Source organism: Eleginops maclovinus, chromosome 6 (assembly GCF_036324505.1).
Source record: "Eleginops maclovinus isolate JMC-PN-2008 ecotype Puerto Natales chromosome 6, JC_Emac_rtc_rv5, whole genome shotgun sequence".
NCBI classification, from domain to species: Eukaryota; Metazoa; Chordata; class Actinopteri; order Perciformes; family Eleginopidae; genus Eleginops; species Eleginops maclovinus.
The window spans coordinates 22,572,787-22,590,184 of record NC_086354.1 but is presented as its reverse complement, the minus strand read 5'-3'; the positions used below and the strand labels follow the sequence as shown (position 1 = coordinate 22,590,184).

Sequence of the window (17,398 nt, the reverse complement as noted above, 5' to 3'; positions counted from 1 at the left end):
CAGAGAAAAAAGTCAGAACTCAACCTTTGTTGTGGTCATCCCACCCCAAACGTGTTCTCATTGCCCTAATCATCTTCTGTACAAAAGTACCAACTTGATTAACTCATATGTTTTATGTGCATGGTTGGTATTCTTGGCTGTGTGGTGGTGGGAGATCACACACAATCTCCAGAGAGCTGGTCATGATAAAAACAACTACGAATCTAGTTTGTTTCTTATGTTTTATAAGAAAAACATTTAGTGTAACTGGACTGATCCAAGTGTAACACGAGGAGGAGCTTCTACCTGTGGCTTTAAATGGGTATGGCCAAACCAAATGTAATCAAGTAAGGCAATGAAATAGTACAGTTATCTAAAAACATGTCTCATTTGAAATGTCCTAAAAGAGAAATATTGATAATATCAGTTATTTGCAATACTTAGAAAAACGATTTACTAAAACAAAAGAAACCCTACACCCTTCACTCTGCTCATAATGGTACAGTCCCTTGGATTAAAGCCCACTAAAAGCTGCAACTTCTTGATTGGCTGTGTGGACCCCAAACCAGCAGCAGGTAAAATGTTGTCAATTAAAGGCAAACATAGCCAATGAGTTAGTTTGGGTTGATGATTTGTTATTTAATTGATAATGTTTCAAAAGCATATTTAAGTGTTCAGAAAATACTTTCTTCTGCAGGTTAGCATGCGACACTCACATGTGGTTACTAGCATAACTACGACTACATGGCACTGGCAGAATAGAGAGACTAATACTTTTCATTGAGTAAAAATACAATTTAAAGTATATATATTTCAAATAATTGCAAAAATATATATTATTATTTGATGTATCTGTACATGTAATTACCAAGTATGTGCACCATAGACTGTAGAGGCTTGTGCCCGCATACAATTTGTTTGCATTGCTCTGAATATTCTTACACAGAAATAGACAAAACAGCTATAGGAAGGACAACAATGCTGGAGAAGATCATAGATGGGACTATAAGGGTCACATGTATGTAAAAATATATTGTATATTAAGCACAAACAACAAAATAAGTGTTGTTTACTTGTACACTTTATAAAAATAGTGCACATAAATACATCATTTCTCCCAAATCGGGATTGAGTGATTAGACATGTAAAGACATCTGTATACTGTCTTTATATAGTACATTTTCCCTCATTATATTATCGTAAGATGTGTCATTTGTCGATTTAACTTCGTGTTAGTAAAAATCAAATCCCCCAAAATGCGGTTGTTGTTCTCGATGCTGCCCCTAGAGAAAACTCCACTTCCCATGATGCATTTCGAAGGGGGCGTTTGTCATGGCTGCACGCTGAATTGCTAGCATGAAGTGAACTGTTAATAACTGCTTCATAATATTCCAGTTTTTGTCTGGTTTCCCAGCCGTCAGTCGGACAGTATGGCTTCAGAGGAAGACACCGCTTTGCTGTTTCTCATCTTCCAGCACCTGAAGGTGAACGGATACAAGAAAGCTGCCAAGGTGCTGGAGAAACACATTGCTCAGGTAAGTAGTTTAGCTCTGATTCTACCAAAATTACAGTGTAAAACCGACCTGAGCTGATTGTACCTCCTTTGTTTTCCTTATTCCTGATCAAATTGACCATTTTATTGCTAAATCTTTACCGAGCATGCGCGATTTGCATTATTTACAATGGCTTAAATTAAAAATAAATGGGATTTCAGAGTGCTTTTTGCTCCAGTGTTGCAGTGATAGCTTTGCAGGGCAGCGTGTCTGTATGTCTGAGTGTGTGTATGAGCACATGTGTCGTTGTTCAGGCCTCCTGAAGGAAAAGAACATAATGTTTCAGAAGCTGCATGGCTGTGAAAACAACGCTGCTGCAGGCCTGCTGCTGCACAATGACACCCCATTCAGAGCCCCCTTCCATGTTTGTGTTTTTTACTGATTAAAGTTTTACATTTTGATTTAAATGTCCTATTGCTGCATTGATGAGCAATTTTAATCTATTGGTTGATTGACAGTTGATTAATGCCTGGTAATACAGTATAATTCATACTGGTGGTCAGGTAATCATTAAACGCACATGTCACTTTTTTTCTATTGTAAATATTAGCTTATTTCATAACAATCTAAATATCTTTTAGTCCTACAAGAAACTAAGGGAAATGTTGATGCATTTATTTTACTTGTTCACTGTTTTCTGAAGGTTGATATGCTAAACTACTACGTGATGTTGTTAAATGAGCAATAATTAAAAGATTTGAACAGTTATTGATTAATTAGCTGCAGCCCTAACATGATGTATAGCCATGAGGCACCACACACACCAAGAGCGAGTACACACACAATTAATGTCTTTAACTTTTTCAGTGGACTATATTTTATAAACTGCAACATTTTAATGCAAACTGAATGGAAAAATACTTAGGCTTGGTGCGTTTTTAAACCCTTTTATGAAGTCTCTTTGTAGTTCTGCACCTTTTGCAGTACGAAACATCGCTCGTGTCGTGCTGAATGCATAACAATTACAAATGTGTTATTTCTAAAGTCGGCCATTGGGAATCTTGCCTGGTCATAAGTTTCAGGCTCTCAGGCTAAAAATAAAGTCAATAAAGTTTGAGGAAGACCACAATAGAAAAAAAGGTCTCGACACTAATCTCGAGAAAATGTTCTTGAAAATGGAACCACCCACTGCTCTCTGAGGCCTCACTCCACTGTTGCATTTCCCCTCACCCTCATAGTGCCAGTTTTGTTTAGTTGCTGCATGGATTCATTTCCGGGAGCCTGGGGCTTCAACGTGGAAACATTCCTGACCAACAGGAAATTAGCTTTTCCCAAGATGGGTTCAAGGAATATTGTTCAGCCACTTGATTATAGATGTAACATTCAGGGAACAAGGTCCCTCGTTTTTCTTCAGGCTGCTAAAAAATGTTTTGTGTGCATTTAGGTGGAAACTCCAGACGAAACCCACAACCTTCATGATATCTACACAGGCTGGATGAAGTAAGTCTAACATGTTACTACACAAGTTCCTTTCAATATCAAACAGTTGATGGATTCAGGAGCAAAGCCCTAGCATGTAAAGAAAAACTGTTTATCAAATGTTTCAGATAAATTGATATACAGTCAATGATTGATTTTAAAAAAGTCATGATTATAAGAAATGTTTTTATTAATTGGGATAATGTCAGGTAAAATGGACATGCTAGGCGAGTGATCTGAAGAGGGGTGGAAGAAGAAGAAACAAGGACAGGAAAGAGACTTACTTAAAACAATAAAATAAAAACGATCCAATAAAAACTTGTGCAAAATGCAAAGTATCGTCAATAACGGGACAAACGATGTCCTCATGGCACCGAGCACGTTAACTCAAAGTGTCTAAAAATATAAAAATGTAACTCTAGTCTAGTCAGGTTCAGATGTTACACAGCCTTGGGAAGAGAGGAGGAAGAAGAGAACATATAAATAAGGACCGAGAAGAGGAGGTGGGAAAGGGGGCGCTGGAAATTGAGGACCCTTGCTGTCCTGCTGAACTCACAGGGGTGTGTTGTTGGCCCCTGTGTTGGTCAATTTGCACTTTCTAGGGTGCTGTTAACATCTGCTCTTAACCAGCCCGTTATCTTTCCAACACCAATCCTGAGCTTTTATCCGAGCTCCGGGTGTGTTTTCGAGCTGTCTTTCATCAGCTCCTTCTCATCAGCATTCGCCCACAGGAAGTGAGCTGCGTCTTTGAAACACATTTTCGTGGAAGCCAAACTAGAACTTCCTGTGTGGGTCCGTGATGTCATTTGCCATTGACTTGCATTGGGAAAGAGACGCCTGTTGTTTTTTATGTATATCTACTACCCATTACGAACACTTCGATAGCCCTTATTCAAACAGTCGGTCTTAAAAGTTGTAAAATGGGCTAAAACCTCCTTGAATCATTTGCTTATAACGAGTCCCTGTCTGTTGAGCTGTGGTCCTCAACTAAAACCGACCACCGTTAACTCCTATCTGACAGGCTTCTATTAGGCACAGGATGTAAGGATATATATTTTGGGGGGGCTGAACATGGGTGAAATATCCATTTATAATGATGAATCCATTATCTTCTACTTTCTTGAATCACGTTGGTAGACTCCCAAACTCCATTTCAGTGGATTGCTGACTCCACACCGTCCCTTTGAACCGGATGTCTCTGTTCGTGAACGACCGCCTGGCCCTCTGCCCGGTGCATTCTGGGATTTAAATCCCTGCCACTCTGAAAAAGATTAAGCAGGCGGCAGATACAGGATGAATGAATGAATGACATCATCTCAAAAGTCTATCACATTGGTCTGAATGTGAGACAATACTGTTTATAACTCCCCTTTTCCAACAGGTGTTTGTGAGAAAAATACTTAGTTTTTGAGCTGAGAGATACTTCAATTTTGAGTCTGAGTTGAAGCTAATTTCTGTTATAAAAGTGGATTGTGACACACTTCTTCTTTCTGCTCATCGATCGCATTCAAGCACACTCCCGCTGTCTGAATAATTCCCCCTGCTTGTAAACATCCGTCAGACTCTTTGAGTTTCTCATGGTGACATTCAGAAACATCTGCAGTTGCTCGGCACACGATTACGCAGGAAACGCTTCAGTCTTGTTTAAAATTCTCAAGAACGTGTTTCCTTAAAGCACTTGGCACTATTTTTTCCGAAACTCCTTAGATAGATAGAATCGGAGGATGAAACCCTCTTTATTAGTCCCATACATGCACACAGCAGAGCACACACAGTGAAATTGGTCCTCTGCATTTAACCCATCCTAGTACTAGGAGCAGTGGGCAGTTATCGCCCAGGGAGCAATGGGGAGGGGGGATTGGAGGTGTCCGGTGCCTTGCTCAAGGGCACCACAGCAGGGCCTAGGAGGTGAACTGGGACCTCTCCAAGTAGCAGTCCACTTTCCTTATTTTATCAAGTCTGAACCGGCAACCCTATGATTCCCAGTCCAAGCCCCTACTGACTGAGCCACTGCTGGATTTAGCTTATAAAAGACAGAAAACGTGATTCAAGACTTGAGCTGTGTTCTCATGTCGTTCTATAAATCATGTACTATAGAATATAGTCTGTTTTATCACTTAGTTTACAAAAAATGACACTCACGAAGACAGCAAGAGTGTCTTTTTGAAGCTGTTTTGCCAGCAGTAGGTAGCCTCTCCATTTCCTCTGTGCAATGCATCGTGGGAGAAAAGTATCCTTTAATAGGAAACTCAAAGTAAACAATTTGATATCCAGGTCTGATTTGCGTATAGATAGATAGAATTACTTTATTGATTCCAATTGAGGAAATGTTTTCGTTGCAGCAGCATAAAAACAAGGCAATGTAAATACAATGAAACGGCATTAAAAAGAAGAAAGTATAAAATATACATTTGGGACCAAAAATGTACACAAAATATAAACAAAAACCAAATATAAAGCAGGATATTATATGTACGATACGTGTGAGAGGTGTGGGATATAAAATAGAATAAATTTAGAAGGCACCGTGTACTTCATTTTGTTACTTTACCAGCATTAGCGGACTAAAAACCTGCTTCGACGTATGGATGAATAGGCATGTTTGGGCAGTTTCCAGTCTCTTAAACAACCCGAGGTGTATTGAGAAAAGGAAATGTGTGTTTGTGCGTTATAGGCTGTGCTCTCTAGCTCAGGATGCCAAGCAGGAGTCCGAAGACGTCGCAACTCTGAAGAAGAACGGCATCAAACCAGAACCTGCCACCAGCGAAGAAGAAGATGTCGCAGATGGCAAACTCAACAACATCCCCGAGGAGAATCACGTGGATGCAAAACCTGCGCCTGGTAACTTTATACACGTTGTAATCCCAGCAGTGTCACACAAAGGCTGTGGGAGCAATGCCTATTTTGTGTATTCGCTTTGTGGATCGCTCATGTTTGTACTAGTGGTTTTTAAATGTTTCTAGAGGTGACGAAGCATGGGGCACTTAAGATCTGTCTTTGTTTAGAATCTACCTATAATTTCCCTGAACCTGGACCTGAATTTGCAATATAATGCATACGTTTTAACCGTAAACTCCCATCTTTTTCGTTTTGCTCCAGAGTCCAAGACAGATGTTGAGGCGTCTGCAGAGTCCGCCTCTGAGCAGCTGCTCCATCCTGCAGGAGAAACACAAACAACAAACCCGGGGAGTGAGGAAGGAGAAAAGAAAGAGGAGGAGGAAACGACCGCAGACGAAGAGGTGAGCAGACAGATGTACTTTATTATCCTGTGTTTCACTCTGCTCTGACACCTTCATGTCAAAGATGAATAAAGTCAGCAGCAGCATAGAGGTGACAGAAGCAAGCTTATTATTGGATGGTCACCAGTTTGAGTCCCTGAAATATCTGAGGCAATAAAACCTTCAGCTGCTGCCATGAAGCTGCAATCATTCGATGGAGTAAACTCTCCCTGTTCTCGCATTTTTACTTTTACTATGTGCTGCAGCTGCTCGTTGCAATCAAGACTGACTTATTCATTCTAACATGAGGCCTTGATCCTCTCTCATACATCAAGTAGTAGCCGAAAAAGTATGCTGGCTTGGACTGCAACATAGGTTTTCCCTTTCCTGTCGTGCGTTATATAGATTTTAGCCTTTGTAAATGGTTTACAAAGGCTAAAATCCCAAAGTTTCCTCCTTAGCGACATAACTATGTAGCATTTCTTAGCGGTTGACCAATCACAACAGAGCCTGGCAAGTTAACCAATCAGAGCAGACTGGGCTGTGGTTTCAGACAGAGGGTGAAAAGAGGAGCTGCAGCACAGACAGTATGAGAAAAATAAAGAGCTTTTTGTACATTAAAGCATGGAGACTTGTCATAAAGAGGCATAAAAGACAAGTATGAACCTGAAAATGAGCAGAATGAGGCCCCTTAGATACAGCTTGCTCTTCTAAAATGAAGTTAAAAAATCAGACGGGCTTAAAGAAACCCACCGTATGTCATGTTGTCTCATGAAGGATAAACGATGATGGAGAGACGGAAAGAAGTAGTGAAAGCTATGCTTCTGTAGCAGCCGGAAATCATCACCGTCACACGCTGAAACACATTCCCACACACACACACACATAGCTGATGCCCAGTCACTGTGACAATTGTGATGATAAATGGACAGCGCTGTAAGTCCAGTGTTGTTTTATTCCTCTGAATTACACACACACACACTCGTTTCATGGCTACTTGTCTCGTCTGTATCTGTTAGTGTGTGTGTGTGTGTGTGTGTGTGTGTGTGTGTGTGTGTGTGTGTGTGTGTGTGTCGAAGTTTTGTCTGTGCTGTTTTCTGTCGGCCCAGTGAGGCAGTGGATAATGCTGTTTGGATGGAAACAGTGTGTGACAGAATGATAATCTTCTGAGGTGTGTGTGTGTGTGTGTGTGTGTGTGTGTGTGTGTCTATGTGTTAATAGCTCTTTGTGGTTCGAGCTACAAAGTCCTGATTACTTTTCATTGTGTTTGGAGATGAAAGAGTTGCTGTTTTTACACACTTTCCTGTCTCTGCTGAAGGAGTGAAGCAACACGCACTACATTTTGCTTTCAACACAATAAATATGTTTCTACTGAACAGAATCAAATTTAAAAACCAGATTTATTTTGTTCTCCAGATGGTCTGATTATATCTGGCCTGCATGCAAAGAGCATTTTACTACAATCTGAAAACATACTTAACATCATGTGTCTACTTATCGGGAATTAATTGGAGCCAGCCGGTGCCTTGGAGCTCAATTATTGTCCAATAAAAAATGAGAAATTAATCAATGTGCTCCATGACTGTTACCATAAAACAGGCCTGAATCTAAAAATGCACAAAAATAATTTATTTTTACTTTAGTTTGAGGATCTGTTGCTAAAGAATGCAGAGCCTTTCCTTTTTGGGGAAACTTAAATAAATGCCTGTACGCATTCTATTGGCTAGCGCTCCAACACAGTATCCGTGATATAGGTTTTTGTGCATGTAAATGGTTTGCAAAGCTAACGTTTCAAAGTTTCCTCCATAGCGACATAACTATGTAACATCTCTAAGCTGTTAACCAATCACAACAGAGCCAGCCAGCTAACCAATCAGAGCAGACTGGGCTCTGGTTTCAGACAGAGGGCAGAAGGAGAAAAATAAAGAGCTTTTTGAACATTAAAGCATGGAGACATGTCCCAGTAGAGACACAAAATACAAACATGAACCTGGAAGTGAGCAGGATAGAGGCAGCTTTTGAATGTGTCTTTTTTTTTTAAACCTAGTTTTCTAACCAGCTACCTGTGCATGTTTTGCAGTCGGCTCCAGTTGAAGTGTCTCCTGAGGAATCTCGAGGGGCAGAGGAAGAGGTCGGGGCCCCTGATGCTGCTCTGACCTCCGGAGAGGAGCTGACGCAGGTTAGTGATTGTGTAAGACTCGTTCTCCAACAAACATATAACTTAATATTTTAAGTGTTGTACCTAAAAGTGCTTTTCATTTCTGATCAGTTTCTTTATTTTTATTAAAATGTTCCAAGTAAATAAAGCCTTCAGACATTTTTTTTACCACACATTTATGTAATTTCCCTCGTACAGAAAAGCTTTATTTATTTACTGAATTACTGTGGATTTAATATATATATTTTCTCGTTTTTAGAATGAAATAAATAAGTTTGTATAAACATAAGAAGTCCAAGTAAAATAAACATCATCTATTTATTTTTTTATTTCATAAAATGTGGTTTTGTTTCTTACTTTTGGAACAAAATTTATAAAAGATTAAAAAAATTAAATATAAATTAGGAATGTGCAAAATAAAGATATTATAAACATAAACAGTTAAGCAAAAATGTCCAAGGAAGAATAATAAAAAAAGTAAAATCAACATAAAACTTAATTAAAAATGGCAATAAATTAAAAAACGTTTTTAAATATTTTAATTAAAACATACAAAGTCCAAAAAATATTAACTAAAATAAAATAGAAATAAAAGAAATATGAGTAGTAAAATATACAACATGTATATAACAATATATACAGTGGTGTCATAGTATAAATAAAACCTAGGAGAGGATGTAGCTATCTTTCCTGGTTACTGGGGTCCACTATTTTAATTCCTCCCACATTTGAGACAGCAACAGCTCCCTGCTCTGTAAAATGTTGACCTACTCCACACAAAACGGCTCTGACGGGCTCAGAAATGAGCAGAGTGGTTTATCCGTTTTAACCAAACTCGTAAAAACGGCAGTATTTGTTGAATCCTGGCAGAGCCTCGTTTCCCCTCAGCCTCTGCACATCTGGAACTGATTTACAAAGTGGCTGCATTGTTTGTGCTGTTTAGCTTCCAGTAAGAAACAGTGAGTACACGCCAGGCTGGTTTGCTGAGTCATCAAGTTTCATAAGAATATTCTGGCTTGTGGAGGTTTGGAAATATCAACATAGCTGTGGTTGATCTAAAAAGATGGTCAATCCCTGAAACTGCTTTAAATATGAGAGATCTGTGGGATTTCCTGTAAAAAAAGATAGAAATATTACCATAAAATGTCAGCTTAATCCAAACCAAAGCACTGACATTGTTTATACAATTACTGGTCCCAATTTGAAGTGTCAAAACAGTCCTTTTTAACTCTCTCCATGTGTTTATTATAGAGTAATTCATGGTTTTTTAAATTGTGGGCCTTATTTCCTTAGTTTTGGCCCTTTGTCTGTGCTAATAACATTGTACACACTATGTTGATTGTAAAAGCAGCAACATTTCATTTGAAAAAGAAAGATCTACATCAACTGATCCACTTTCTGGTATATCTGTGAACTTCCATACGTGACTCTCAACAATTTCCTTGTGCTTGTATTCTGTTTTTATGTGTTTCCAGACTTTAATAAGTAAAGTGTTATCACAACCAACATGACTAAAGCTCTGGAATAACCATGCTGTAATAAACTAAACGCTTTCCTCTATCCTCTGCAGTTAGACATGTTTGGTTTCTGTCTCTGATTTCCTCTCAGGAGACGGAAGCAGCCACAGATGAAGCCTCTGCATTGGACCAGACAGCTGTCAATCTAACTGAGGCCTCAGAAGAAGGCAGCGCTGCAGAGGTGAAGCACTGGTTGATTTTAGGACTGAACCAAATTGTATTTCATTTCTTTACATTTTAAGCTCATGTTGAGGTTATTTAAAATGAATACCTCTCGTCATACCCCCAAAAAATGTCCTCAAACTGAATCCTCAATTTGGATGAAGTGATTCATCAGACTGTATTAATTCCTCTTTAATAACATTTACAATGAATTCCTATTTTAAAGTGTTCACGTACGAGTTGCATGTTAGTCTCTCATCTCTGCTTCTTATTTTCCACCTTATGTCCTGATGATGTGAGTTATAATGGGATAAACTGCGACTCAGAGCAGTGTTTTGTGGCTCCCAGTGACAGAACACTCGACTATAAGTCATAAAGTGAAGGGAACGGAGCGTACGGGAAGAAAGGCACTTCCTGTCTGGTGCTGCAGACGTTGTTGACCTGTTGATTCCTCTCGCAGCAGATTGAGCCCGACACATCAGAGCTGACGGCTCCGGAGACCAATGAGCAGCAGGATGAGACTGAAGCCCCGCCCCCTACAGGTATGAACAGCCAATCAGATGTCCGATTACCAGGTAGCTCTTATGTTTGGCATCTCTTTTCCATCTCGTTCTCATTGCACTGGCAGGAATCCCAGGCTGCTCTTCTCTTTACAGCAGGTTCATAAGCTGCTCACCAAAGAGCACATTTTAACATTTATTATGAATATCTAAACAGGAAGTGCGCCTTTCAATAAGGTGTGAACAGATCTGACGCTAAAAACTCCTATTTCAATTAATTAAACAGCAGAGTGGATAAGATTCCATTTCCTTTATTGGTCCCTAACTGGGTAATTGTTGTCATTCAGAAAGAAATTAAAGTATATTAGATACTTTATGATTGAATAACGGTGTTTGGATCTCTTTCAGACGCTGTTTCTGAAAACCCACAAGAGGAAGACGAGAAGACATCTAAGGTATTCTGAAACATTTAATTTGAGGGACTTTTGGTTTTCCCCCGCTGAGAGACTGCTTCTTCTTCTTCTTCTTTGGTGTTTTACGGCAGTTTGCAGCCACAGTTACCGCCTCCTTCTGGTTTTACTGTTCCTCACCAGACCAGACATTGTTAAAAAACTAAATATAATGTCCCCTCCCCTGAGTGCTTCTCCACATTGCAATAAATGTCCAATATTGTCCTCGACTCTCCCCCCCCTCCGGCTTTGATAGTCTGACTTTGATTCAGAGACACTGCTGCAGCTCCTCAGGCTTTCTGTGCCGGTGCCTGATTGGAGCACCTGAGGGAGAGGCTGCACCTGTAGGGAGACAATCAGGGGGAGAGAGACAATGTGTTAAACTTCCTGTCTGTGTGTTCATTAAGGACGCTGACCTTCCATCCCCACTGACACCTGAAGACCAGACGAAGACCCCCGAGGAACCAGACTCTGAAACCGGTAACAGGATGCTTTGATCGTACCCAGAACATACATTAGACCAACTTTCTGCTGCCTTCCAAAGTCTCTTCCTTTGATCTAATTCATGCTGTGTTTTCAGAAACAGAGAAAGAAAAAGATCTTGTTTTGTTTTTCAGAAAAGGCAACTATGGAGGCAGCAGAGGAGCAGGTAGAACCAGAAGTCTCCATCATCCTCAACATCGCAGAGGAAGAGGAGGCGGCAGACTCCTGCAAAGACGCTGTAACTCCGAAGAGGAAGAAGAAAAGGAAGAGCAAAACCGACGTAGACACGCCGACTGAAGATACCACACCCGATGCATCCAGTGACGCTTCTCTGAGTGCCAAGAAGAGAAAGAGGAACAAAAAGAAACCTGAGGAGGAGGCCGAGGAAGAGGAGGAGCAGAAGGAGAAACAACAGGAAGAGGAAATGCCTCAGGTCACGCCATCAGAGAAGAAGAAGAAGGCTAAGAAAAGGAAAATGGAGCAGGATGCAGTGGAAGAAGAAGGAACTGCCGTCACGCCTTCAGAAAATAAAATAAAAAATAAAAAGAGAAAAGCAAAAGCTGTTGGAGGAGAGGAGGAGAGCGAGGTTACTGTGGTGGTGGAGGAGGAGGAGGAGAGTCTCGTGAGTCCAGCTGAAACGACAGAGGAGAAGAAGAAGAAGAAAAAGAAGAGAAAGGTAGACGGTCAAGAGGAGGTGCCATCTGAGGACAAACCAGCAGGGGGCGATGAAGAGACAGAGAAGGAGCCGGAGGCCACAGGTAGAAAATATACTGATCTTGCATACATTATATCTTAAAGGTAATAAGCTTTGAAACTTTTACTGATCAAGATTAGTTGATTGAAGTTCTAAACTCGAGTTCATTTTTCATTTTCTGCTACTTTTATACTTCTATATCATACAAATAGCGTACTTTTTGTTTACTATATTCATCTTAAAGTGTTTCTAGTTACTTTTCAGATGAAAGATTTACACCAAAAAGCCTACAGTGAGTTTCTAAAATAATAAATAGAGTATGGAAGCTAAAATGATCTCCACCCTGAGCGACTACAACATTAATAGTATTGTGATTGAAATTAGATATTAGAGCTGCAGTTGCATTTCAAATGTAGGGCTGATTAGATAATGTGCATTAGAGCTGCAACAACTTCCTGTTTCGTGCAAATTGCGCAGAAAATTGGCCACAAAATTGCACGCTTTGAGAACTTGAGCAAGACACTGTCCAGCGCCTTGCTGAAGGGCACCACATAATTTATTTGCAGGGCACTGGAGTTGAACTGGGACCTCTGCAAGTGGGAGTCCACACTCCATATTTCAGGTCTGTTCAGGGGCTTCCAATCCAAGTCCGTTCTGACTGAGCCACTGCCGGACACATAGCAGCTTATTCAGAGCATGTAGAACCTCTCAGAAATGTGATTCATTTGCATAAAGTTCATTATACATACACACAGTCTCTATAGGGTATTTGTAGAGCCTAATTATAACAGATGGTACGGCAGTTTAACAAGATCTGGGGAAATTCTGCTGCCTAATTAAACAGTTTGAATAAATCCTGGAATACTTCATTCGGCACTGGTTGCGGTGGTGCTATAACCACGTTCTCTTTCCCTCACGCCTCTCAGACGCAGACTCCTCTCTGCTCACGACGGGCAAAAAGAAGAAGCGTCTCCGGAAGAAACCGAGTCTGAAGAAGAGGCTGAGGATCCAGAAGCAAGAGGAGGTGAAAGTGACTCTCCAGAAGAAAAAGGAGAAGAAGTAAGTTCAGCATCTTCTCCTTTTCTTTATTGATTGCAAAATGAAACATGATGATAGACATTTGGAGCTTCATTTGAAACCATCTGCTTTGAGTATTAAGAAAAGGACACTCAGTACAGCGCTTGAAAGTGCATGTAGTTCAGTTTGAAATCCATTTAAAACACAGCAACAAATTTAAATATTGTTTTGTTTTACATTTTTATGTCGCATACAAAACAGCAAAGCCTTGGAAAGGTCTAAAAATTCCAGAAAAACTAGAAAAATACATATCTTTTTATCCTAGTGATGCTTGAAAGATTATTCTTTATTAATTATTGTATATCTTTAATAATACTTAGCAGTATTAAAGATAATATTCTCATTAAAAGGGGAAACAATAAATGCATAAATATCTTTAGGCAACGTAGAGCGAGGAAAATATGGCATTTATATAATAATCACAATCTCCCCCAGACAAAAACAGATCCCACAGGCAGCAGAGGAGACGCCTGAAGCAGCCGAACAACATGAAGATGACGAAACACCAAAGAAGAAGATAAAAATGAACACGGATCAAGAAAATAATTCCTCAAAGGAAAACAAACCACCAAAGAAGAAGAAGAAGCAGCAGCAGCAGCAGAAGAAGAAGGGATCGGTGACGGAGGATGAAAGCGAGGCGGTGAGCGCTGAGCTTCCTGAAGTCGACTCGTCTCCTCTTCCGAAGAAGAAGATTAAGAAGAAGAAGAAGGGTGAGGAAGAAGAGGAGACTGCAGAGACCCCCGACATTTCTGCAAAGAAGAAGAGTAAGAGAGTCGCGTTGTTGGCCATTTTGAGGAGTCATTTTTAGGTCAGATGATAGAGGAAATTCCCCAGACAACGACCCATGTTGATAAAGTGCTGTACAGTTACAGTTACAGGTAGCCAACACATCCTTCCTTAAAATAAACAAATAAAGGAAACGTAAACATTAACACACACAGCGCATATAAGCATGGGAGCCAGGTACGGAGTCAAACGCTAGGGAATAAAACCAGGAGCCCCAGGTTAGCCTGCCTGAGGGGCCTGGAGCTAGAATACGGGATTAGGAATCAAAATCAATTAGTTTCAAATCAATTCTGAAGTACATTCGATTGTTTCTGTGTTTAGAAGTTATTTTAAGTGAGAGTTCTTTAATATTTAAGGTATTTGGTGCCGTGTCTTTGTGAAATTGTGTGAAAATAACTTGTCTGTAAGATTTAAAATGTTGAATTTAACACAGTGAGCTCGAGCATTAAGCCTCATAAACATGAGTAATTCAGATATTATATAATATAGATTGCCGCTCTTTTAGATGACGGATCATAACTTCATGATGCACTAATGTTCACACTTTGTCCGCCCGATGTCTGCAGAGAAGAACCGAGCAAAGGCAGAGCCGGCTGCAGAGCAACAAACTCCTCAGGCTCGCTCTGCGGTAAGACACTCGGATACATCTCACTTTCTAAAACAACACGGTACCTGCAGGAGAAGTTCCTCCCCACACGTTTGACTGAACCATAAACACCATGATTCAGCATCTCTACACTGATCTATAAAACGCTCTTTCTTGTATTTCCAGAAAAAGAAATCCCCTTGGAAGAAGATATTCTCTGATTAAATCTGGGTGAGTTTGATGTATAAGATAATCAGCAAGACAAGGCACAGCACGTTAGTAGAAATGAACAATTCTAAAACATCGACCTCACAAAGAAGAAATAAGAATAAACTGGCATTAGAGAAAAGATACAGTTGACTATGAAGATAAATAAACTATGTTGAGTTTTGTGGTATTGCTTATTTGATCCATTAAAAATGAGCTGTGAAACTTTTCAAGCACAATAGTTTGTTGTCGTGGATCGAGAACGATTTGCAGTGAAGGACACCTCGTGTTGTTTTTGTAAACCTGACATACTTTATGCTCAAAAAAATGTTCGTGTTAATTTTAGATTTTTTTTAATGTCATTTGTTGATATTTTCCAGATACTAAGACTACTTGACATTTTTTGGCATACTATATACTATACTGGATTTAATTGCGACTCAATATACTTTGAACACCTTCATATTTTATGATGGTTATACTATGACTTTTTTCAAATTTGTGACATACTATAGTCCCTTTTCATCCTTTTTATAGACATACTATACTATGAATATGTTTAATACACTGCCCAGCCAAAAAAAAGGTCCCCAGCCTGTGGGGGGGCAGTGCTATGATCTGGGGGTGCTGCAGTTGGTCTGGTCTAGGTTCAGCAATGTGCCCAAAGAATGAGGTCAGCTGACTCCCTGAATATACTGAAGGACCAGGTTATTCCATCAGTGGGTTTCTTCCCCCCTGATGGCACGGGCATGTTCCAAGATGCCAATGCCAGGATCCATCAGGCTCAGACTGTGAAAGAGTGGTTCAGGGAGCATGAGACATCATTCTCACACATGGATTGACCCCCACAGAGTCCAGACCTGAACCCGATTGAGAATCTTTGGGATGTGCTGGAGAAGACTTTGCGCAGTGGTCTGAATCTCCCGTCATCGATACAAGATCTTGGCGAAAAATGAATGCAAGACAGAAATAAATGTTGTGACGTTGCAGAAGCTCGTGGAAACGATGCCACAGCGAATGCGTGCCGTAATCAAAGCTAAAGGCGGTCCAACGAATATTAGAGAGTGACCTTCCTTTTTGGCCGGGCAGTGTATTTTTCCACATGCTACAGGTTAATTGTTTCATGATATTACTTGACACACTGTACTACAAATACTTTTGAATACTTTTGACACACTATACTATATTATTTCATAGTAAAGAAATGTACTTGTAGAGGTCAAATAAATATAAATCCCGAATACAACACCCACATGATGTTGTGCATTTCTCATTTTAATTTCAGCATTAGGATTGATTTTGTGTTGGCGATCTCTAACGAGGATTTTCATTTGTTTTCAGACACCAGAAGATGGCATTTCTTTCCTGGACCTTTCCATAAAACCGACCGGACAATCTGAAAGACGTGTGTGCCTTTTACTCCTGATTGTTCTGCCTGAGAAGAATGTGTTTGTGTCACGTTTCACTGTCTTCCTGCTCTAAAAATACTGTGAAAAACAATAGAATTTACCGTGCAGTTTTATTCTTAAAGACGGAGGGGGAAAGGTGTTTCATACTGGATTTATTTAGCATTGATGTTTTTTTTTGGGGGGGGGGATTTAAACGATTTTGATGACAATATAATGGCCAATTGTATTAATCCACTCAGTACTCTTAAACAGCTTTCTGATATACTTTTAAAATGAAAGCTGTGTCAAATTTCTTTCGACAAAAGAAGCCAAACTTTACTTTAAATGTGTTATTTTAATCAAAGGGAAAATGAGCATGATAGCAACAAAAAAAACAGGCTTCAAATAACTTGAAATGAATAAAACCAATTAAGATCTACACAAACCCAATTATAATCAGTAATGTAGAACTGAAAACAGCAAATGCTTGGAGGAGCACTTGCTTTAATTAGACAATTACTCATCCCTTAATTGGTTCGTTGTTTTAGTTATCCAAAGTGTTAATTGACTTTATGAGAGGGACCTGTTGTCTCCTCTTTTGCCATAACTTTGTCTCCCCTCAGTCGGTCACGGAGGAGCTTGGTACTGCTAAAGTGTTGATGATAAAACATTTCAATATGTCATGTTAGAGCAACACATCTTAGTCTTTAGAATCGTGTCGGTGATGAACATTTTTATATGTTTGTTGAGCTTTGAGGTAAAAAAAAAGAGGAAGTTGTTACTCGGGCTTGTTTTAGAATAGAAACTCATGTTACGTTGCATTTTTGTTTTTAGTTTTCTTTCATAAAGCTGTGAAATGGTTTTGTCTACACGTTTCTTATTCCCACAAACTGTTATCTATGCAAGTGTGGTTGCTCGGCAGGAATTGTTTCACTTACCTTGATTTTTGTTTGCTGTTATTGAGGACCAACATGTGTGAGAGGAAATAAAGCTCTGTAACAGCTTTTAATTTGTAGTAGTAGTGGTTTTTATTCTATCTATTAATGACTATATTGGGTGGTGGTGGCGAAGTCTGTAGGGACCTAGCTTGGGAAACGGAAGGTCAATGGTTCAAGTCCCCGAAAGACCAAGTGACTTGTAGTGGAGTAGAAGTACAAAGCGGCATAAAAGGAAATACTCAAAGTACATTTTTAAAATGAGCTCAAAAGTGTACTTGAGTAAA

General features: G+C 39.7%; 1 protein-coding gene across 3 annotated transcripts; it reads left to right on the top strand.

Moving 5' to 3' along the window:
- Positions 1-499: 499 nt before the first annotated feature.
- Positions 500-17,185, top strand: LOC134866569 (ABC transporter F family member 4-like). Of its 3 annotated transcripts, XM_063886792.1 has the most exons (16): positions 500-554; positions 1,394-1,514; positions 2,917-2,972; positions 5,626-5,792; positions 6,051-6,190; positions 8,250-8,348; positions 9,936-10,025; positions 10,467-10,548; positions 10,915-10,961; positions 11,363-11,435; positions 11,573-12,196; positions 13,059-13,191; positions 13,645-13,973; positions 14,562-14,623; positions 14,768-14,812; positions 16,130-17,185. In XM_063886792.1, exons 2-15 carry the CDS (start codon positions 1,410-1,412, stop codon positions 14,804-14,806), a joined length of 2,046 nt encoding a protein of 681 aa, XP_063742862.1. In that variant the 5' UTR covers positions 500-554; positions 1,394-1,409; the 3' UTR covers positions 14,807-14,812; positions 16,130-17,185. The 3 variants fall into 3 exon arrangements, with proteins under 3 accessions (XP_063742862.1, XP_063742863.1, XP_063742861.1); XM_063886793.1 differs by lacking the exon at positions 500-554 and having other exon boundaries at positions 1,302-1,514; positions 10,470-10,548; XM_063886791.1 differs by lacking the exon at positions 500-554 and having other exon boundaries at positions 1,302-1,514.
- Positions 17,186-17,398: the final 213 nt, after the last annotated feature.

Bases quoted from the DNA above. Each gene is read 5' to 3' on its own strand.
- LOC134866569 (XM_063886792.1), top strand. From the start codon at position 1,410: ATGGCTTCAGAGGAAGACACCGCTTTGCTGTTTCTCATCTTCCAGCAC. The intron at 5,793-6,050 runs GTAACTTTATAC...GTTTTGCTCCAG, and splicing joins GGATGCAAAACCTGCGCCTG to AGTCCAAGACAGATGTTGAG. The intron at 13,192-13,644 runs GTAAGTTCAGCA...AATCTCCCCCAG, and splicing joins CAGAAGAAAAAGGAGAAGAA to ACAAAAACAGATCCCACAGG.